Source organism: Gossypium arboreum, chromosome 5, assembly GCF_025698485.1.
Source record: "Gossypium arboreum isolate Shixiya-1 chromosome 5, ASM2569848v2, whole genome shotgun sequence".
Classification (NCBI taxonomy): domain Eukaryota; kingdom Viridiplantae; phylum Streptophyta; class Magnoliopsida; order Malvales; family Malvaceae; genus Gossypium; species Gossypium arboreum.
In genome coordinates this window covers 32,775,539-32,800,339 of record NC_069074.1, presented here as the reverse complement: position 1 = coordinate 32,800,339, position 24,801 = coordinate 32,775,539, and the positions used below count along the sequence as shown (strand labels likewise).

Here is a 24,801-nt window from a genome sequence, read left to right as displayed (position 1 = left end):
CTCTTAAGTAAAGAAAGATCCCTAGAAACCCATATATTGGAAACCATTATCCTCTACTACAGCTTGGAACAACTTACAACTCATTCTCCTTGTTCCCGATCCTCCTTTCCTCTCGTATGTACTGAGTATGGCATTGAAATCCCCAACACATAACCATGGTTCAACAATGTTACCTGCTAGAGTATACAAAAACTTCCATAAAATCTTTCATTTTATTGGATAAGAGCTTGCATAAATAGCAGTGCACAGAAAAGACATAAGACCATAATTATTCTTAATTCACATATGAATAAATTGTAGATGAGGTAAAAGGATCTCCACATTCACATCATCTGTCCACTATATCCATATACCTCCTGTAAAACCCACAACCTACACACAAAAAGAATTGGGAAATCCTAGCCTAGAAATAACTAAGTCACCTTTTTGCCCACTGACCCTTGTCTCAAAAAGGGCAATAACATTAGAATGAGAATCTTTGTCATATTCCTTAATAAAATTGTGGAACTGAGGGTGACCACAACCCTGACAGTTCCAAAATAACAATTTCATATCACTATTCATAAATAAAATTGTAGTAAAAGGAAACAAACCCAAACTCGATTACAACTTTGTAGGAGCATCATGTTTTGTTATCTCATCCTTTGAGATTTCCACAAGATTATCTTTGCCAACCATATCCATAGTGTTTTCGCTGATTCGGTCTAATTTCTGAACAATACCTTTGACCGCCTCTAAAAATTCTACAATTTGTGCTTCCTTAGATTCTTTCCCAACAACCATAGATTCCAATTGTATTGGTCGTTGCCTATGATTCTCACTCGTATTACCCCCATGCATAGTCACATTCGACTCAATATTTTCTTTCAACTGGTTTTTCTACTGCCCTAACTCAACCATTTTCACTACCCAATTTTTTTATCCAACAAAAGTTGTATCAACTCTAACTGATTGAAAACTGAGTAGAGAGTTAGGCTACTTTTCCTTATTAGACCGCAAAGTAGATCCATCCTCAATAGATGAAAAGCCTAGGCCTGTTGATTGCTCACCTCTATTTTCTGATGGTTTTAGAATTCTCAAATTCGATTTGGCCCCACTAGAGACAGTAATTCTTTTCCCCTTTCCTTTATTAATCGTTAAATTTGGAGAATTCCTCTTAATCAACTTTCCTTTTTTAGGGACATAAACAGATTTTGAGGGATTACATTGCATACGAGCATCATCTTTCTCGACATTAATCATGTCAAAAGAATCATTCTCTCCATTGTTCTTACCTAAACTTTCGTCAAGCACCCTAAATCTGGAGCCACCAACAATCTTGTCAACAACCATGGAACTCTTGTATGTCGTTGTTCTGGAAGAACGCCGTTGCCTTCTCTCTACCAACATCCATGGTCCAAATTGTTCTTCCTCCACCCTCTTGTTTAATTCCTTACCCTTAGATTTGGGTTGTTCCTTCAAATCACCCTCCTTCGATTCATTGGAAGGGTGATGCGGACAGAAATCCATGTTGTGACCAAATCGTCCACAACCAAAGCAAACGTTGGGCAATGATTCATATTCAACCCTTTGTGTCTTCCTAGAAATCTTGAGTTTTGAGATTAAAGGTTTGCTTAAATCAACACAAACAGCCAGTCCAGCAAACCGTCCTCGAATTCCATTGTCTGTATTATGATCAATTCTCAGTATCGAGCCAATCGTATGTATTTTTGAACTCATGTAATTTAAGCAACAAACAAAAGTTTTAATCACTAATCCAAGCAATTATTCACTAATAAAAATGATATTTTATAGCATTTATACTTTTTTTATTAATTTTAAATTTAATTTATAAACAAATATTATAGTTTATTTGTAAACTTAAGTTTGATATATAGTTTTTTTGTATATATATTAAATGCTTATAATATATAAATTATAACACTCATAATTCTTTTGAAAAATTATCTAAAAATTAATGAGATTTTTGTTTCAATAAAAAGTTGACACTTTGAAAATCTTGGTGTGCACAATAATTTTTTTCTAAATTTATACTAGATCCTCCCCCAAATTTTATATAAGAAAAATAAAAGCATAAGCATTTTCAAAAATAAAAATGTTTTAAAAAATTATAAAAAGAATTTTATGAATAAAAATCAAGAATATACGGTAAAATTTTTAAAAATAAAAATTATAATTTTTATTTATAAAAACTACAAATTTTTATTTATAAAAAATTATTAACACTTACAGTGTTTTATTTTAAAACAACCCTTCTATTAGGGTTATTTAAAAAAATGTATTTTATTTAAAAGATAAAAAATTAGTTGCCTCGTCAACTTAACTGAAAGTTTCAATTCGAAGGCTTTATCAATGGCTAGCTTTTTATTAATACTCTAATTTAGCATAGTAAGTTTTCCTTAGGACTTAAATTGAGTGTAGCTTTTATTTGGAGCTGGTTTGATTTTTAAAAATTATAGTTCGAGAGTTATGTTTTTTTTAATTTAAGTCAAGTTAAATCAATTGTTTTATTTGTTATTTTCATTTTATTTTAATTAAGTTTAAAATAATTAGTTTGCATGTTCACTTGCATAAATGCTTGACCTATTGAGATTATTTTATTTAATTTTGTTTTGTGCTTTTATTTTATGATTTGACTCTTAAATATATTAATTTCTTTTCACATTAATATTTATAACTCACATGTTATCTTATTAGAATATGTCACGTAACACTTTCAATCAATTAAAATGTGATTATATTTTTTGAAATTAAAATAGATATATAAATTCTAAAACTTTCTAGGAAATAAAAATTTAAAAATATTTATGAAATTAAAAAGATAATTAAACATTTTAGAAAACAACCATTGACTTTGATCACTTCTAATTGCCATTGACTGGCCGCTGATCACCGAATGGTTGATCAAATATTAATTTGATTTTTTAAATTTTTAAAAAATAGAAATTATATATACTTTGCATGCAAAAATAGTTTTTTCCAAAATTATTAATTTTTCAAAAAATTATATTATTTTTAATTTATTTTCTTAATTTAACCATTTTAAATTTTTATTTTTAAATATATATATTTTTGGTTTTTCTGAAAAACTATTCTAAAAATATTTCAATTTTTATAATATATATTTCACATTTTCTTATAAATTTATAAGGTTTAGCTAAAATTTAAAATTCTTTAAATATACATATATATATATATATATGATTTTGAATTTTAAAAGTTATATTGATATATTTTAACAATTTTACAAAATTCCCATTTTTAAATCTTCTAAATCTTTTTATTTTTCTTTAACTTTTTGGAATATGTACCATAAGAAGGAAGTCACATGTGAGGTTTTAAATTTTAATTTACTAGAAGTGTCACATGTGTGTTCTAATTAGACCACGTGTTAGCCTTTTATTTAATATCAATAATGTCATCGAACTGAATGGATGGATTGAAACAGTTAACAAAATATATATTTAAGTATTAATCTAAACCATAAAAAATTAGATATAAAATTGAAAAAGTGATGCATCTTAGGGATAAAATCATGTTTTAAACTTTCTTTTAAATATATTGCATTATTCATGTTGGTTTTACCGTTTAACGCTTAAATTTTAATTTTAGATTTATATTTTTTAATAATATTATCTTCAATATCTAAATTTAAATCTTTTATGTTGTACCACAAATTTATGACTACACTATAATATATATATATATATCAAGATTAACATATTTACCTAAAAATTGATCCTGAAACTAGTATGATGATTTATGATGTATTTAAAGAATTAATCTACAACTTGCAAATAATTTAGAGCCTATAATCTATAAAAGTCTTAATAAATTTTATTTAATATAATATTAATATTGAACCCTTCCCAAAAAAATTAATATTCACATATTATAATAAAAATTAAAAATAATTTAATTACATTTTCTTAAAACACCAGGCAGTTATTATTAATTAGAAACTAAAATGAATCTCTTAGTTATAATCTAATAATCAAGATATTATCCACCATCCATTTACAAACTTAAAACTAATTTCCATTTCCTTTTTCAAAGTTTAAATCAGAGCAACAAACACTCAATCTCCAGAAAAAAAAAAGTGGAAATCTAAATTAAACAACATTAATTGAATCATTTACAAAAAATAAAAACAATAAAGTTCAAAATCAACTCAAAAGTGGAGTTCTACCATCAAGATCAAGATCTTGATTATCATGATCATCAAAATCATCGCCACAATCGTAAACAGATCCAACGAGCGCCAGTTGATCTTCCAAATACCTCTGTAACAGTCCACCTCCCCTTCCTTCTACTTCCCCGCAAGGAGCTTCTTCACACTGCCGCAGCCGATTCTCCTCATCTTCTTGCGCCGCTGCCGCAGCCTTTCCTCCGCTACTCCTCCGACAAATGCGAAAACAGATTTCAGCCAAACAAATGAGGGGGAAAGTGGCGCAGAGGAAGGGGATGAGAATAGGGGAGCAAAGCAAAAGGAAAAAACATCGGCGGCGGCGTGTGCGGAGCCACGACACCATAGTTAACATGAGGCGAGCTGGGGCCAAGAAGGAGGAAGGGAAGATAGGCGAAGCGTTTGGATTGGGCACAAGAGGCTCATGGCGTGAAGGAGAGTTGAGGATCGGCGGAGGGTTGGTGACGGTGGCGACGGTGATTTTGTAGTGAGGGTTTGAAAGAAGCGAAGGTTTGGTAAAAGGAGACTGATCTTTATACATAATGTCACAAACAGTGGCTTTGATTTTGGTTTACGTTTAAGAAAGGTTATCGTTAATACCTTTTTCATTTTTCCTAACTCCTCGATTTTTTAACTCTAAACTAAAACCCGCTTCCCCTGGGTCTGGGTTTAATCATTTTTATCAAATAATATAACCTTTAAATTTATGAAAAAATTATTTTAAAAATATTTATAAAAGGGTAAAATAACATTTTTGTTTTTATTGACTTTCTAAATAATTAATACTAATTTTCCTTTAATTTCTTTTATTTGATTGATAAATATTTTAAAAATTCGTATATAAAGTAATTGATTGAAATAGTATTTATTACAATAATAATTACACTATCTTATAATTACAAAAATGTAATTCGTTAGGCATGTTTGACTGACAGAGTTAGAGGTGAATAAAACACAATTTAATTTGAAAAATCGAAAAAAATTTAAATTTTAAGTTAATTGAATCGAGTTATCCGAATCAATTCAAAATTGACATTAGCTAATTTATTAAATGAAATTTACATGATTCATAAATGAGTTTATTTTAGTGAATATAAATAAATTGAAGATATTAATTTTGTCACAACTTTAATTTTTTAAATTTATTAAATAAATAAAATTACCACATGATTATTTAATATTCTTTATATAATATTTTTAATGATTTTTGGAAGTAAAGCAAATTGTATAAAAAATGCAATGTCTTACTAATTTAATTAATATTAAATTGTATTACATGGTCGAATTGCAACATGAGAAATAATTTATATCAATAGTTAATCTAAATTATCCGTAGCCCATGGGCTTAGATTGAGCAAATGACTCATGTTAGGACTAGACTTGTCAAGGGTCGAGTAGCCTACTTGACCCGATCGGTCTGACGGGAGTTAGATCGAACTTGGACAATAATTTTGTACCTTGACTTAACCCAAATTCAATTTAAATAATATTTTTATAAAAATAATTATTAAATAAATAAAATATCAATTAAAAATATTTTATTATTTTATTGAACAGTAAAATAGGTTTTTTGAGTAGATCAGGTCAACTTGAAAATGGGACTAAGCATGAAAATTTCTACGAAATCAGATCTCGACTCGACCCGACCCGACTCATAAACAACTCTAATTAGGATTATTATATTTTCTAAAAGTCTAATTGAAAAGATAACTTATTTTAAATATCAAAGTTAAACTGACTCCTATAAACAAACACATAAATACGATTGTCTAAAATTACAATAAATTAGACAGGATTCAAGTTAAACTTATTTCAGATGAATGGCGTTCATGACTTTTTTTTTTTTTCTTCTTCTTCTTCTTTTAGACTAATAATTTTAACATTGTAAAACTTGGTGGTCTGTATAAACTGATAATACTTTGATACTGTTGCTACTAAACTTATTTTTGTGGGTTAATGTATCTTTTTTTTTTTACCTAAAGTTCAATTCTATCACACATTTTGGTACATTTACAATAATATCATTAAAATATCTCGATATGGCGTTGAGAACCAACAACATAACAACATATGGAATCCTCTCATATGACACATGGCAAAAATAAAAAACCTAAAATATTTTAAAATTTATAATTTTTCACATCTGGAATAAATCTAAGCAAATAGTTATCTAGGTTTATCTGAATTGGGACAATCTTTTGTCTAGATTATTTTAGATATGCATTTTATTTTTAGCATAATGATTTATTTGATCTTCTAACTTTATAAAGAAAGTCATTTTAGCTCTACATTTAACTTTTCACCTCTTTTAGCGATTGAACTTGTATTGTTTGTCAAATCACTTTAAAATAAATCGAAAAATTAACGTTTATTAACTTTACTGATGTGGCATAGGACATGGATTGTACGCTATGTCAATAATTAATTAATTTTAAAAATTAAAAAATTATATATTTTTATTTTAAAAATTTAAAATTAATTTATTGGTGATGAAGCATTCACATGATAATCCATGTGTATACCACATTAGCAAAGTTAACAAACATTAACTTTTCATCTATTTTGAGATTATTTGACAAACAACATAAATTCAAGGACTAAAAAGATAAAAATTTAAATAAAAGGTTGAAATGATATTTTTTATAAAATTAGAAGGCCAAATAAATCATTGTATATTTATTTTTAGATATATTTTAATTTTTATAACCTATCATATTTTGTATTACCATTTTAAAATTAAAATTAAAATTAAATAAAATCCAAAATATTTAAAAATCATTTCACAAACCCCATACATTTAATTATCTAATAAAATGATTTGCACACACTAATACCATACGAGATGCTTCTTGCCCTTGTCAGTTGCAGCACACAAATTTCCACTGTTTCCTCTCCAAAAAAAAAACTATTTCTCATAATTGATTAAAGGTTAGTATTTGATACACTGACAAGATTTTTTCTATTCTACAAGCAGCCATAAAAATTTGTCGCACGTCTCTTTCTGAAACATCCCACAAACCAGGTTAGAAGAAATTAAGTTTTGAAACCAAAACGTGGTTATTTTTCGATTTTGAGTCTAGATTTTGGAAATTTTTAACAAGTAAATGGATTTGGTTCAATGGTTAAGTGTTCTGGTTATGTACACGAGGTTTTAAGTTTGAATCTTATCTCTTGAAATTTTGCTCTTTTTTATTAAACTCCTACCTTTGGACATGTGGGTTATAAGTTAATTTCGATTAATTGATGACAATATCAGCTTAATAGTTCAATGGATAAGCTTTTGCATACTCTTTGGTTTGATTTTTGAATCCTTGCGAAAGCAATAAGAAAAATATTTTTTCCCTTTTCTTTTATGCTGCCTTGAGAAGTCGTTTAATTGTCTTTATAATTTAAAAATAACTAAACTCATCTTTTAGAAACTCCTTTCTTATTTGGAATGCCAGTTCTTCTTCTTCTTCTGTTGTTTTTTTTTTTATTTTTTTTTCTTTCTAATAACTCCGCTACTGGTTTTGTTGAAGAAATTGCATATCTCATCATTTTCGACAAAAAATTAACAGTGTAAGTTTGTAGTCGAATTTTTACTAATATTCACTCTTAATCACTATTTGTTAAAATTGAAATGGTTTTATTTTTTTGTTAAATTTTATTTTGAGGGTTCAATTGGTTCTCTTTCTTAGGTGAAGGGATTGCATATCAAGGTTCTCCACCGATTTAAGTACTTGTATTGTTGGATACTAGCAGGGGTAAGAGTTTAAATTCGGTTTTGGGTTTGTGTCGAAAGTTTTCAATGGAACTTTGGTTATAAATATGTTTTGTTATTGAAATGGTTATGAGGAATGTTTGATTAAGGTCTGGTTGTCGTTTTAGGGACGAGAGCTTATCTGTGTTGCTTCTACATCAAATCTGTATCAAGTGGGTACTAAAAACCTGAATTTCTGTGATTTGTGAATGTCGAAAAACATGGCTTCCGACGCCACACGGTCGTGTGGTAGACCGTGTGAGGTACTGTTTAGGGTCACATAGGTATGTGTCCAGGCCGTGTAACTCACTATTTGCAACCACACGACCATATACGAGGCCGTATGTGTCACTAAGAAAGCCATATGATTGTGTGCTAAGCCGTGTGGATCCACATGAACATGTGGGTCCACATGAGCATGTGGATCAAAATACTGAAATTTTTCCTTAGGGCCGTGAACGTCGTCTAGATCAAATGTAGGCCTTCCATAAGGTCTGTATGATCTGTATTAAGCTATAAAACTCATGAATTGTTGATCTGTTAGTGTATAATTTGCTATCTGTACGTATGTCTGTTTTGAATTAAGATAAGTAAAAATGATTGCAAATGTATAATGTACCCTTGTTTGGATATGTTGAGGTATATGAATTATCCAGGTACGATTTGTATTGTGTTAAGTGTGATGGTACGCCCCTGTGTTACTCTATTGATTAAGAATATGTGATATCCAAATATGTTGAATTGATTGGTATTAATTCTAATGTATAACCATGCATATGACTTCATAACAATCCGATGTGATCTATTGAGGTTTGATAAATCTGTTTTACAAATAATGAACTCTCATGCCTACTGGTTCTGTTATTGTACGATAGCAGGACCTACATGCTTATCACTCTGACTCTATATATGCATGTCATGACATACTGCATGAGATTTGGGATAATGTGGAAGGAGAAAGTTTCTAGCAGTTTAATGATCTGCATTATCTAGTGGTTTATCCACAATTCTGTCCTGGCTACTTAATTGTGATATAGTGGCTTGACCACATGTATTTGATCTGACAGTTTTAACTGCAAATTCAGGTGGCACTGTCCATAGTTATCTGTTGGTGTGATTTGGTTGGACGAGTTCTGGAGAACTCTATTTTGGTGTGTAGCGGAGTTGGGTATGATTTTTTTTTAATAAATCTATATTCTAATTGGTTTTGAAAAATATTGCATCGATATAGACATACATTTGATGTTCTATTTTGGTGTTGTTTGTCTTGTTGTGTTCTATTGTACTACCATTGTCGAAATCTCTGTGATACTTTGGATATGTTCTATGCAGGTTATATGACCACTATTATGTTCTCCATGTTACTACGATTTATATGTTGTGATCTGTTTATTTGTATTTGAGTTGGGTTATATATTGTGCTTTGTAGCTCACCCCATTGTCTTATCTTTATCTGTTCAGGTAAACTTTTGACTTAAGACCGGACGGCGTACGAGAACTCGAATTGTTTTTGCACTGATGTAACTATGATTTGATCTTTTGGGTTTGTAATCTGTTTTTGAACTTGCCTTGCTTTTTGCTAATCTCGCTAGTAGTTAACAATTTCTAACACGAAACTACAAAATCATTTAAGTCGACTAAAATGGATTTTGGTTTTCAAAGTTAAAACTCTGAAAATTTTTATGCTACAAATCAAGTAAAGTTTTGAGTATTTCTGAATTCTTATTGAAACTTGTTTTCAACGCACCAATGTAGATTTGGCTTAAACTTCTAGGCTGGGTTTGGGGTATTACACTTTCTTTCAAAATTTTGTAATATTTTACTATACTCTATTGGACACTTATAAACTCTTGACCGTGCTTGTGGAGTCTAAAAACTCCACTGACAAGTGTACCAAATATTTTCTCCATTTCTTAAACCCTTAATCAACCCAAACTCTAAGGCTTTTCTTAGTAGAGTAGAAAGAAAATTGAAAGAATAGAAAATTGAAGGTTGAAAACTAAAAAGATAGAAAACAAAATTGTTCTTTCTATAAGCATGCTTAGTAGGAAAGATGAAAAAATGGAAAGAAATTACTTTTTCTTTTAATCCTTTGTTGGTTGGGTTGAAAAATGGAAGGAAAGAAAATAAAATATTTGAAATTTGCATTATTTTGAACTAACATACACATTACCTTCATTTTCTCTTATCTCATTATTTTAATTTGGAAGGATTGAATCTTATTCATTAGGATGAAAATGGAAAATGATTACCCCTCCTATTTTGTTTCCTCTCACTTTTTCTCCCAATCAAGCAGTCAAAAGTGTTTAGTTAAGTGGAAAAGTAGAAGAATGAGAGGAGGGAGTAGAAAATTGGAAAGAAAATAATTTTTGAGTGTGTTTGATTGGGAAGAAGAGTGAGAGGAAAGAAAAAAAAGTGGGTGATCATTTTTCATCATAATACATAAAAATCAATCCTTCTAAATTGAAATGATGAGATGAGAGAAAATTGTATGTTAGTTCAAATTATGCATTTTCAATTGTTTTATTTTATTTTCTTTCACTTTTCAGCTCTACTAAGCAATGGAGAGGAAGAAAATTATTTTTTCTTTCCAATTGTTTCATCTTTCATACCAAGCACACTTATGGAAAGAATATTTATATTTTTCATTTTTTATTTTTCCACCCATTCAATTTTCTATTTTTTCAATTTTCTTTTCACTCTACCAAGCAAAGCCTAGGAGTGTGTTTGGTTGGGTGCAGTGGCAGTGGCGAGCCAGAAAAATTGAAGTGTAAGGTCAAATTTTTTTAAAAATAAAACCTTTAAAAAATTCTTATAAACTAATATATAATATTAATATTTGATAAATTAATGTATAATATAGTTAAACGTAAAAAAATTATAAAATTATTAAAATAATAACTAATAGAAAATATACATCAAATAAGTTCTAATAACTTGTACATAACACTTTCTAATGTGTTGAAACTGTTGAATTATCTCTCTCTTATCAAAGTTTTAAATTTTTTTTGAAATGAATAATTTTCAAAAATCAAGATTTACTATTATCGATAATACAATTATATGTAGTTGTAATTTTACTAATATACCAAACAATTTTATAATATAAATTCAATATTTATAAATTTCTCCCATATTTAATTTTTCATTAATTAATTTTTTTGTTTATCAAATAACAACTTAATAAATATAATTATTATGACAAATTATACTAAATATAAGATAAATTAATAAGACAGAAAAATCATTATTTATAATTTATTTTTCATGAAGCCAATATATAACTAGTATTTAAGGTTTGAAAAGAGATTCGGATAATTATAGGCATTGTATTAAAAAAATATTTTTTCACAAAAATAAAAACCACGTAAAATTCTTTTTAGTGTCATAAGAATGCAATATGCCAAACACAAGATTAACACAAACACGAAATTTACACTAGCAGCAACAATTTCTAAACAAAAATGTTAAATATTTCTAATCAATATTCATGAAATTCAAGAATATAAATACAATCAATCCTAATTTTTTCAAAGATTTGTGTAATAGCCAATTTTGGCCCAGGCCAATAAAACAAAAATAAAACCCAAATAAACAATTAAAGTCCAATTTTTTAAGTCCATTTACAACATATGTATAACCCAAACAATTAAAACCCATTTCAGACCCAATTTCAAACCCAACAAGCCCAAACTAACCCTAGCCCACTAGCTATCAACATTTTCAGCAAACATAAAAAAACCCTAGCCACCAAGCCTTCAGCCGCCGCATGTTAGGCCAACCATTGGCCATCTCGCGCAGAACCTTCCCCGCACGCCACCACCACTCACCCACGCCTCTGACACCTGCAGAAGAAGTAAAGACAACAAGGACAAGGAAGAAAACGACAAAAAAATAGGATGGATTCGTCTTGTAAATGACTTTAAAAGCCGAAATCTCCCCTTTGTTATTTTTTTTACACACACTATTAATAAAAAAACAGAACAGAAGTTTCGAGAGGTTTTAATCTTTTCATTATCTATTTTCGTTTCTTATTTCTTTTATTGTTATTTTTTTAACACAAATCTTTTAATAAAAAAGGAAAAGAAATAAACTTACCTGAGTAGCCCCACGCTCCTCCGTCGCCGAGGGTGTTTCGCGGCTCCGAGGGCCCCAAAACCTTTTAAGGTTTGGCCTTGGCTTTGACGACTGCGTCGACTAGGTAAAGGGACCGAAGAGTCTTATTTTATTCGGTTTTTGTCGCGAACAAGAGGCTAGGCCTCTAGATCTGGTCAAAACGAGGGCAAAAGGGACCGTTTTGCACCTCTCCGACCACCGTCCACGGTGGAGGAGCGGTGGTCCGGCGCGGTGCAATGATGGGTTTTATAAACCCTAGCAGAGAAGAGAAATTAAAAAGGAAGGGTTGAAATTAAGAAAAAAATAAAAAAAATTGGCTTTAATAGCTATGCAAAACGACAGCGTTTTGAAACCCCCCAACGCCTCAAAACGGCATCATTTTGGGGGTATCCAGGTGCGACACGACCCTATTTAAAGGGGATCCGTGTGTTTTTAAGGCTCAAATGGGCTATTTACAATTTTGGTCCCTCCTTTTTGCAGAACCGTTCGATTAAGCCCTATTTTATTTTATTTGACTTCCCATTTTACCCTGAAATTTCTCGTCATTTCATTTTGGCCCAGGATGAAGCGCAACGCATTGAGGGGTCTGGGGAATTTTTTGTTTCGCCCCTTTATACTCGAAACTCTAATCCGTTTTCAATCGCATCCTAAACCTATTTTTATTCATTTTCTTTAAAAAAATATTTATTATGTTATTTTAAAATATTTTATATATAATTTACATAGGATTATTTTCATATATATATATATATTCTAACTTGTTTTATGCACTGTTTATTAAAAATTGTTTTATTATATATTTTAAATTGCCTTATATATATATATATGTATATATATCTATTTCTAAACTATTTTATATATTATTATTTATTTTAGATTCTTTCCCCGTATTATATACATATTACTTTTCAAATTTTATATATATATAGTTATTTTTAAAACTGTTTTGTATACCATTTATTTCAAATTTCTTTTTACATATTATTTTAAACTTTTAGTATATAAATTTTAAATTGATTTATATTACTTATTTTAAATTATTTCATATGCCTTATTTTAAACTCTTTTCATTTATTTTAAATTGTTTTATTATTATTTATTTTAATATTCTTTATAATATTTATTTTACACTTTTATATTTATATATATTATCTATTTTAAAATTTTATATATATAATCTATTTTTAAATCGTTTTATACATAGTTGACTTTAAATTTTTTTATATTATTTTGGAACTCATTTATTACCATTCTTGGAATCGTTTTACATCTTATTTATTTTAATTTACTTTATACTTTTTATTTTAAGATTGTTATATATTATTTAATTCATTGGTCTTTGATTATTAATGTTAGTATTCAATAATGTATGTTGTGTGATTATTGCCATTATGTATTTTAATTTGTTGATTTCGTTTTTTTTGTATTATTACCGTTCACTTGTATAATATTTTATTCATGTATCATCGTTCCATGTCGCACTATATTTTATTTCATATCATCACCTCATGAATCAAGCCTCATTACATTTATCAAATAAATCGTTTTATTTTAATCCAAACAAATAACGCACGTCGTTTAAATATCGTACTCGCTATTATTAAAAAAACGAAAATTTTCAAAAAATAAGGCAATGTTTCACGTTTTGGAACATCGAGGAACTGTGCCCCAACTTACGGGGTTTCAATTTTCTCGTTGATCCTAAATGGCCAAACATTCTTTCGAGTTTTAAAATACATGGAATTCCAATGAAAATTAAAGACAAACTTGCGCTCAGGAGCTCATGGTATTGTATCCTAACTTACGGGATGTGATACTCTGATATCTTGAGACGAGGAGATCTTTAGCAATCATTTTGATCTAATTCAAGCATTCTTAAAATCGATGTTAATAAAAAATGGATCGTATTTTAAATCCATTCTCGATTTTCAACTTTCGACATTAAGACACTAACTAATCAATTTGGTACCAATTTTGGGTGTGACGAGGGTGCTAATTCTTCCTTGCATGTAACCGAATCCTTAACCCATTCTCTCAAGTTTCATAGACCAAAAACACTATTTTAATAAACTAAAACGTTTTATTATAGCAAAGGTGATCCGATCACACCTAATAAAAAAGGATTGGTGACGGCTTCCGTTTTAATCTTCGCTTTCAAACAAAGTCGATTCCTGTTTTCAAAAAAATTGTTTCGACAATTTGTATTAAAACAAATCTAAAAGTTATTACTGAATTAATAGATTAGGAATGCAAACAAAATCAACATCCCAAAATCATTTAATTATAAAACTAAACTTTGCAAAAAAAGTTACAATCTTAATTTTTTTTGGAGATTAATCAATACACCTTGTAAAGAAAAGAATGGTTGTTTCCAAATTAGGAAGATGCACTTAAAAGTATTAAAAAATAGATAAGTTTTGGAGAGTGTGTGTGAAAATAAGAGAAATTTGGGAGAAAAGTGATAAATGATGAAAGAAAAATATTAAGAAAATTTAAATTTTAGTGAGTGGGAAAATATTAATTTATTTTCCTATAAAATATTTTTTATAATTTTTTCTAATATTTTTGTGGGGTCAATTTAATAATTTTACAAATTAAAAATATTTTTAAAGTAACTTTTAAAAAAAAATATTTTCTAGGTCAGCTATGCATTTGGTTAGATGAAAAGTAGCAAAAACTAAAATTTGAGTTAGCTTGATCGAGAAGAAAATGAGAAAGAAATAAAATAGGTTTATGATCATTTTCCATTGCAATGCAAAAAATTCAAAATTTCCAAATTTAAAAATGAGAGGAGAAAAAAATGATAGAGAGGTGTATGTTAATTCAAATTTATGTATTTTTTAAAATATTTTATTTTATTTTCTTTCATTTTTTTAATTTTACCAAGTAATAGACTAACATTTCTTTCCATTTTTTTATATTTCTTATCAAGCACGCCTGTAAAAAATATTATATTTTTCCATTTTTTTGAAACAGCCTAATTTTCAGTGGTATTGGGAATAGAGATTTGAGATCACTAAATCCGATGGGTGAGTTGAAAATTTAATAAATTAATACCTATGAGTCAAATGTGAATATAAAAACATTTTTGAATTAGTGAATTTGGTGATTTAAAAGAATTAATTAGGTAAATTAGGTCGAGAATGAGGTATCGAGACTTCGACTTCATAAATCGAGCCATAAATATTTTTAGAAATATTTATGGAGTGTTGGTGAGGTAGTAATAAAATTTAGTCAGAAAATTTTGACGTTTGGGTGGTTAATTAAATAAAAAGGACTAAATTGAAATGGGTGTAAAAGTTGCTAAAAGGATTAAACAGCTCAATTGTCAAATGAGGAAGGACCTAAAATGAAAATAAGCCCAAAGGGATATTTTGGGCGGCAATAGCTGAGAAAAATCGGGAAATGGGTGAAATAAGGGCAAAATTGGAAAATTGTCAAAATTGGCTAAATAAAAATGGGACTAAATTGGAATATCTAGAATTCTCTTCATTTCTCTTCATACTCATCAGCTGAAAAACAGCCAAGGAGGAGGGTCCAAGTTGGTTTTCATACTCCAGCTTCATGTAAGTTTAATTCTTGCTTTCTCCTTGAAATTTTTATGTTTTTGGACTTTTACAATTGGGTCCAACTTACTATTTCATTAGTTTTTGATTCCATGTCTAATTTTTGAAGTTGTTATGGATGATTTCTGGAAGTATATGATGATTTGGCATGGAATTAGAGCTTTAAATTGTTTATAGTCTGATTTTATTGAAAGAATTGAATAGAAAGTGAATGTTTGGGACCTAATTGTAAAAAATTTTGAAGTTAGAGTTTCATGTGGAAATTATGAATTTCAAAAGTTATGAAATAACTTATAATTTCTATAAAAAGTATTAATTGAGAAAATTATCTTAATTGAGGGGTTAATTGAGCAAGGACTGAATTGTATGAATTGTGAAATTTGGGGTAAAATGGAAATCAACATTTTGCACTAAAATTGTTTTGGGCAGCAGCAGTAGTTTAACTTTGAAAAATCACCAAAAATTGTAGAAATCGAATTAGAGGATGAATAAAATATGAAATTCAATCTTATTGAGTCTAGTTTCTTATAAAAGAAATTATGTAAGCAATGGAATTGTAAATCATGAGATACAATAACTTTTGTGAGACAAGGTCAGAATGATTTCTGGTTCCCCTGTTCTGGATTTGGAAAATCATCAAAAATTGGATAAAAATAATTAGAGGCTTAAATTTATATGTTTAGAATTATTAATGAGTCTATTTTTAATAGAAACAAACGAGGACATCATTTGAATCCTGTACAAGAAGATAATTAATTTTTAGTGAAGAAGGGTCGGAACTGTCAGACAGCAGAACAGGGGAGACTTCAATGAATAAACTGTATTAATTGGCCCAACAAAAAATTATGAAATTTTTATGGTAAGAAGAAATATGAGTCTAGTTTCTGGGAAAAATTATGGATCTTAATTTGGAGTTCTGTATCTCAAGATAAAAATAATTTAGTGACTATGACACAGATGAACAGCTTGAATATTCACATAAGTAGATAGTGAAAATTATGGATAATGTTACCTACAAGTGTGTTGTTTATACTAAGGATGTGGATGGACAGGAGGAGGAGGAAAATATACAAAAATATATGAATGACTCGTGTATAAATTGATCACATGCCCGATTATAATCGATAAGTGTTGGATTAGAAATGATATAATGTTTTATTTGGAATATTTATTATGAAATTATGATTATCGTTATAATACAAAAATTGAACTTTTGAATTTATATGGCTAAATTTTAGTGATTATTTGTTAATTTTATGAATTTCATGACGTGTTATTTCATATGTATTGATGATAAAATCGTGAATAATGTAAAAGCATGAAAATTGAATAAATGATCAAATTGAACATTTCAGTTCAGTGATAAGATGAATTGAAGGAAAAGACCATGGTTGGACCATGGCAACAAGTGATAAGTGATAGCTTCGGCTACACTTATCTGATCAAGGACAAATGAAAGTGATAAGTAGTAGCTTCGGCTACACTTATCTGATCAAGGATAAGTGAAAGTGATAAGTGATAGCTTCGGCTACACCTATCTGATCAGGGACAAATGACAAGTGAAAGTGGTAGCTTCTGCTACCTGATCAGTGAAAAGTGGTAGCTTCTGCTACCTGATCAGTGAAAAGTGGTAGCTCCGGCTACCTGATCAGTGAATAGTGGTAGCTTCGGCTACAAGTGACAAGTAATTTCCGTATAAGACCATATATGGGATATGGCATCGGTGTGATATATGCTATTGTATAAGACCATATCTGGGATATGGCATCAGTGAGATATGTGATTCGTGTAAGACCATAGCTAGGCTATGGCATCGATATATGAATATGTGTAAGACCATAGTTGGGCTATGGCATCATTATGTGAAGATGTGTAAGACCATAGTTGAACTATGGCATCGAGAAAACGAAGTACTCAATTCCGTAAGACGTTCACTAATTTGACAAAGTTTGGTAAGTGTTACATGGAATTATGTGATACAAGGAAGTACGAGTTGATAAGATACGAGTATAGAACTTGGTTGATAAATGAATTCATTTGTGATTATATAATTGTTCATCTTGAATGTACTGTCCATATGTATTGATAATTCAAATGTTTTAATGAATAAAGTTCTGACATAGAATAAATTGAACACGAGACAAATAATCATGAAATTGAACTCGGAATTCATGAAAATGACGGTTATTGATATATGGAGACATGAGACATTGATATATGAATATGGAAAATGTTTGATAAATGTGTTTATTCATAATTATGGAATTATATACCTCATGTGTACTATTTGCATAAAGATAATATTTCAAATACTTTAGTTATTTAAGCTTAAATATGAAATAATATGAAATCAAGATAAGTTGTTATGAAAATATATTTAGATTACAGAGATATTTTGATATGGCAGATATATGTTGTATGATCACATAACGTAAAATTGTGTATATATATATGAGAAATTTAATGAGAATTGAGCCCATACACGTTTCTTGTTATTTATATGAAGTGTACGACTGACAAGGGAGATGAAGCTATAAACAGAGAGTTACACGGGTTGAAAACACGAGCGTGTGACTCTCCAAAGTGTGAAAATTTTCTAAGTGTTGCAAAAGTTTCATATGTTTACGGTTTGGTCCCGAACCACCCTAAATGTATGTTTTGGGCCCCGTAGGCCCATATAAAGGACGTTAAACATATGTATGAAAGTTTTTAATTTAGAAGAAATTTTATGGCTGATTTTTACATGATTGATCATATTAAGTTCGGTAATGCCTCGTACCTTATTCTAGGCTCGGAAACGGGTAGGGGGTATTACATCTGTCTAATTTTTTACCCTTCAATTTTTCATGGACGATTTCAAACATTCCAACTCTCAATCAATCTCAACACATACTTCTAAAAATAGAAAGTAGGTTTGGATGAGTAGCATGTTTACCTCTGGTTAGAATAAAAACAACGATAGTGATGATATTAGATACTATAATAATATTATAACCTAAGACAAAAATATATTAAGTGCACCGCACTCCACCACCTATCTAAATCACTATTAATTTTATTTGAAAATTTTGAATAACCCCCCCCCTCCCCTCCCTCCCCTCCCCTAAACACTAACTTTGAACATTTTGAGTATTTCTTCAATACAATACACTTTAATAAATCCACGATAACAAGTAATATAATTTGGGTTTAAGAATTAAAACAATTTTGTTTATGTTTCCATAGGCAAAACGCACCAAAATGGAAACAAAATTATTTAATGGCCAACATTTTTAATTATATATGTGCAAATTTTGAAATATTAGGTGGAAATACCTAGAATTCTACATAAGCTTTTGAAAAGTTTGATTAAATTGAAAATTTTAATAATTGAGTGGCCAAAATAAAACGAATTCAATAGTTTGATGATTATTCTTGTATTTTATCCTAAAATTTAATTTTTATTTTGGTTAAAATTTGAAGGGTTAGGTATACAGTCATAAAAGAAATTAGGACTAAAGTGATAAAAATAGTAAACATTAAAGGCTAAATTTAGCATTATACCATTAAACTTTGTTAGAATAAAATTTGAAAATTCGAAAATATTTTGATCAGATATTAGAAAGCCCTATTAATTTTATTTATTTTTCCGCCGCCGCCATCTCCATTTCCATCTTCGTCGGTTTTTTTTTTTTTTACTGTTTCTTCTTCGTCTTTCTCGAGCTCCGGCCACGCGCTCGTGTCAGTGAGTGTCGCGGTTTGGCGCCGTAAACGACTAGTCCGAGCAACCGAGGTTAAGTTATCCTGCCAAATTGTTGTTGAACTTTTGATTATAAGAAGGATTATGCATTTGATTTTGAATCTTTTTATTCTAATTTCCATTTCTAAAACCTTTGCTTACTTAGCAGGGGTTTGATAATCATTCAAAGGCTGACAATGGCGACTCAGCGAGAAGGGGAAGCGTCTCAGGAAACTACAACTACTCCGCCGGCTAGCCTGTCGGAATTGGTGCAGGAAAGATATCGGAAAATCAAGGAGCACGCTGAAACGTATCCTTATGTATGGGGGTCTTACACGCTTGTTTATGGCGGTTTGGCACTTTGGACTATTTACAGATGGAGGAAACTTCGTAAGACTGAGGATCGAGTGCGAGCCCTTCAAGAAAGACTCCGGAAGCTTGTCGAAAATGAAGAAGCAGCAAACTCTGGTACATCTGTTAAAAAGGCTCCAACCTCTGATGATAAAGTTCCCAAGTAGTTATACGTTAAAAGTTTAGTTTCCCTTTTTATGTAGGAAAAAGAAAGTTCACATTCAGTTTGAGAATGCATTATTAAGGTTTTTGATGAACTAGCTAGTATTGATGAAGATAATGTATGAATTTTGGGAGAAAAAAAATGAACATTAATTCTATTCTTTACATTATTTTTCTTACAATGTGGATGTGAGACATTCCTTTTTTACTTTTTTAAATAATTGTAATGGCTAAATGTTTATTGTAAGATGTATTGCCACTTAAAGGTAGAAGGTAGATGTGGCATAAATATGAACTCTATCATGTATCAAGGGCATCCATGATTTCTGGCCATGTTCATGATTTGCAACTTGAAAGCGCATTGAATATGTTTTATGAACTGCTGGCATCTGAAGGATGACCAGATGAGTTCATTATCTCCAATATGTTGAGTGCTCTTGCAGATTTAGCATCAACAAGATTGGCGATTAGGTTCTTTGATTTGCCATTCAAAGTGGTCGTGGATAGGTTTCGTGTATGATAAGTGCAGTGAGGTAGACTCTGCTGATCTCACATTTCAAGAGACAGTTCAGATGTAGTTTCTTGGTAAGTGATTATCGTAGCTTCGCATTACATGGATGTGCTAGGATGCTTTGACCTATTTAGGTTGAAGAAGGAACATGGGGCAGTGCTTAATTATATCTATATTAGATTCACAGGATTCTATCTTTTATTAGTTATGGAGGGCTTGTGGATGAAGGATTACAGCGTGCCAATGGAGCCCTTCTATCTTTTCCAAGTGCATTTGTATATATGATATATGCCCATCTGGATGTGAGGTTTCTTGTAATGGGTTGCATTCCTAAATTTTAAGAAAAAGTTGCATCCACAGGTATGGCTACCTAATATTTAAAATGGAAAATTTTCAGTATTAGGACCAAAGTGAAAAACTAAGCTGGGAGTTCAATTTAGCTTTTAAAAAATCTCTCTTAATTTTAGGAGGATGATATATAGATGATATGTACATATGTGCATTTATTTTGGAGTTTTAACTTCCTTGTTTTGCAAGGTGTTATTGAACTGCTTTTATCTATCCCACAAGCATTCTGTTTGACAATCCATTCTCCTTTACAAGCTTCTGTGCAAGTAGATGATGATTCATTCTTCATTTTCATTCATCATAAGTATGTGATTTACCTTTTGAGTACTGCAGATACTCTGAAAGCATGAAAGATTATGAAGTTGAAACCAATGTAGAGCATTATTCTCTGTTGTGTTGACCACTTTGGGCATGCTGGAAGGCTAGCAGCGGTAGAAAATGTCATCCTCACATCCGGTATTAGGGATATAATCCAGTAATGTGGTGAGTCTTGTTGAGTGCTTTTAAGGTTTGTAAAGGACGCCATAACTGTGAAACTTGCAAGGAAAATAATTGAATCTGAACCCCAAGAATGCAAAAAAGTGGCTTTCTAGTGTCAGTGAACAGATGCAACAGTAAAGTGTTAAGAAGGAACCTGGTCTGAGTTGTATTTAGGTTGGCTCTCACCTTAAGAATCAATTAACCAAGCAAGGTTGAAAAGATTTTGGATAAAGAAGGAAATTTAGGTATGTTGCTGAGAGGCCTACTCCCAGAGCCAAAGGGAGCTCAGCGATGAACTATCACAGATAATTTACCAATCACTTTCAGACTTACTAGATCACCAAACCTACCTCCTGCTACGGTGAATTCGAAATCCTGCCCTGATTATCATATGACAATTGAAACTCTTGTCAAAGGTGGAAATGAGGGAAATAATTCCTGGAGATCTAATTACTGTTTTGTTGTTTCCTATATGGTTCATGTAGAGATTACTAGTAGGTGCAAGATATTAAGTTGTTGAATTTCTTTCTTGAAGGAGTTTAGTTTTTATGATGAATCTGGAAGAGTGATGATGCACTCAATTGGAGAAGCATTTATAGGAAATGAAATATGAAACTTGGAAGTTACCCATTAGAAATGTGAAAAACAGATTAAGGGAAGCTGTTTGGAGTTGGACAGAAAACTCTGCATAAGAGACAAGCCAACTGTAAATACAAAGCAAGTGCAAATCCAGGTATGCATCAAAACTCAAAGATTTGGTTTTCTTATAGGGAGATGCCTATTTCTTAAGAATGTAATTGGTAGCTCTAGACTTTTTGGTGTCTGGCTGTAATCATATCTAAGAAAGTTGCCTCCACATATGGGTTACCTGCACAAAATTTATGGTTCAAAACTAAACACTTGAATTAATTCTTGCCTTTCATTTGGATTATGCCATCCATAATGCACCTATTAAACTAGGCATTAAACAAAAAAATTCCATGGAATAGGATAATGGTACAAAATACTGTTATTGGCGTTCCTTATAAACAAATGCCCAATTTACTGACTTGGTCGTGATATTTTCCCGTATGTTATTGCCGTTCCTTATAAACTAATGCCCAATGTACTGACTTGGTCATGATATTTTCCCGTATGTTATTGCCTTTGCTTTGTATACCCCTCTTTTTACTCCATAATGCATAATTTTGCACATAATACACCTGAAACTTTGTGCATGGCTGTGCTTGTTTGATTGAGCATGTGTTTGCGTGAGGACATGCTTTTCACAGCATACATGCGATCCAATCTGTTTGACGAAGGAATGGATAAGTTTTATGACTTTGAGCATTCTAACATAATTGTTAAATAATGGATCTTATATAAAGTTGATCTGTTTCTACATATAGCATTTCAGAGTCCTCTATTTAATTTATTGCTCTGCCATTCTGCTGAATAGAAAGTTCTTTCCATAACAAATTGTTTCCAGAAACTCATTACTTTTCATTCTTGCTTTCATTATAATGTTTTCACCTTATGCCTTATTATTTTGTTATGGTGATAAACAGCGGTGGGTTGAAGATGACCACTGAATGATAGGACATCAGATTACCATAAAAAATGAAAGGGTTGATTTGTGGTCACTATAACATATGATTAACCTTTACTTATTGGCTTTGATGTAATTTCTGGAGAATTTCCAGGAAATTTGCCGATGAACTATGGTGGTTCTCACTGGCGTGTGATCAGCATCCTCAGATGGTAATCATCTATCTTTTCTATGAGTTGATAGTGAACAATTACAAGTTACGTAGCTGGTTAATGACTGTTAAAGGTTGAATTCTTCTTTTAAACTTTATTTATGTCTCTGGAGGTGACTTCTCTCTCTGAAATCAATGATCTGTTCCATGTTGATTAGGAAATACATGTTGCTTATTTGCTTTTTAGTATCTATTAACGTCTCACAATGAATGCATCCTTCCTTATACAACTTTTTGAAGAAATTAATAATAGATGAATTCATTTCTCTTTCACTTTTAGCCTTTTTCAAGTTCACCCTTCTCTGTTTTGTACTTAGTTATGTGACATCATGATAGCATATGCTCTCCTACATTCCCATTTTCAGGTAATAAAAAGAATCTGTCCTCGTCTAAAGTACAAATTTAAGCACGCATTAGTACATTACATACATGGTGGGAAATCTTTCCTTAGCTGTCCCTTTTAAATTGCTTGCCATATACCCATCCATGAAAAATGCTACAATTCGAAATACTCCTAAGGCTTTCTGTTAAATTAGTAAGGTATCCTTTAAATTTGTCATATTTGAAAGGTTTCTCAATTTATCAGTTTTATTGTGGCCCTACTTTAGAATATGCTCGTGAAAAAAATATGAGCTGTTCAGTTACAACGTTACCACATTATGATATTTAACCATATATGCTCGAGGCCATCCATCTATATAAGTAATTTTTCCAGAGGGGCGTAGACACGCGGCATTAATTCCTTCTCTGTATTCCTAACCATGGGCAGAAAGGCAACTGTGTATGAGTTGATTTCTAACGAATATGCCAGGAAAGCGACTCTAAAGAAGCGAAAGGCCGGGCTGCTGAAGAAGCTGAGTGAACTGACAACCCTTTGCGGTGTTGCTGCTTGTGCTATAATCTTCAGTTCTTACGATGCGCAACCGGATGTTTGGCCATCCAAAGCCGAAGCATGTCAAGTTCTCAAAAAGTTCAAGAGTTCACCGGCACAGCAACGAGGTAAGAATATGATGGACCAAACCGTTCTTCTTAAAAGAAGCATATTGCAGTTGAATGGTAGGTTAGAGAAACGAAAAAGGAAAAACCGAGAGCTGGAGAAGGAACTTGCTTTGGCCGAAACCATGGCAGGTGGAAATAACTGTGATTGGAATAATTTAGAGCAGTTGAAAGAATTGGATTATCAATTGCAGGAAAATATTAAGCTTATCACCAATAAGATTAAGGGTTAAGGAGTTTAAAAGCCTAATCAAGTTGGTTGAGAAATGGAAATAAAAGTAGAGCATGCTTAGTATACAAGTTTATCCAGTTAGATTTTATATGAATAGTACTTTTGCTTGTTGAAGAATTATCTGTTTTGCTCTACATGAATAAACTCTGGCTTTGTTTCATTTTCATTTTGTATTTGCTCAATGCTTTTATTTTCCGTAAAGTATCCGTATTCAATGTATGTTTTTGGCGCATATTCGAATATGGTAATGGGCATACGACTTTCCAAATATATATTCATCAGAAATATATTCGTATCTGTCACTTACTAAATCCGAGTAGGATAGATTTGTAAAGTTCTCATAAAAATTATCTAGCATTTCAATTTCTTAAGGCTTTTCTAATGGGAATCATTCGTACTATATGGAATGTGATATTGTTGTGGGGTTTAAATAGTTTTATATGAATTTTATTTGTACTATATGAAAAATAATTTATCTTACTGAAAAATAATCTTTCAGTTAAACTCATTTATTATTGTAAAATATATCTACTTAACCATACTGAAAAAATTCATATAAAACTATTTAAACCCCACAACAATATCACATTCCATATATACTAATTTGAAAGAGTATTTTATTATAGGCTAAATTCATACTCAACACATTCATTTTGA

At 30.6% G+C, this 24,801-nt stretch overlaps 3 protein-coding genes and 1 long non-coding RNA gene across 4 annotated transcripts; 2 read left to right on the top strand and 2 right to left on the bottom strand.

Moving 5' to 3' along the window:
* Positions 1-4,016: 4,016 nt before the first annotated feature.
* On the bottom strand, positions 4,017-4,825 carry LOC108452085 (uncharacterized). The gene has a single exon (XM_017749824.2). The coding sequence runs from the start codon at positions 4,725-4,727 to the stop codon at positions 4,167-4,169; it is 561 nt and encodes a 186-aa protein (XP_017605313.1). The 5' UTR covers positions 4,728-4,825; the 3' UTR covers positions 4,017-4,166.
* A 6,680-nt stretch (positions 4,826-11,505) lies between these two features.
* On the bottom strand, positions 11,506-12,068 carry LOC128292784 (uncharacterized). Its single transcript, XR_008282695.1, has 2 exons — positions 12,024-12,068; positions 11,506-11,770 (listed from the first exon to the last, which is right to left on the bottom strand). It is a non-coding gene; the product is annotated as an uncharacterized LOC128292784 (long non-coding RNA).
* Positions 12,069-19,190: 7,122 nt separating this feature from the next.
* Positions 19,191-20,020, top strand: LOC108452115 (uncharacterized). Its single transcript, XM_017749865.2, has 2 exons — positions 19,191-19,379; positions 19,495-20,020. The coding sequence occupies exon 2, from the start codon at positions 19,523-19,525 to the stop codon at positions 19,841-19,843; it is 321 nt and encodes a 106-aa protein (XP_017605354.1). The 5' UTR covers positions 19,191-19,379; positions 19,495-19,522; the 3' UTR covers positions 19,844-20,020.
* Positions 20,021-20,998: 978 nt separating this feature from the next.
* Positions 20,999-24,326, top strand: LOC108452550 (agamous-like MADS-box protein AGL80). Its single transcript, XM_017750348.2, has one exon. The coding sequence runs from the start codon at positions 23,678-23,680 to the stop codon at positions 24,143-24,145; it is 468 nt and encodes a 155-aa protein (XP_017605837.1). The 5' UTR covers positions 20,999-23,677; the 3' UTR covers positions 24,146-24,326.
* Positions 24,327-24,801: the final 475 nt, after the last annotated feature.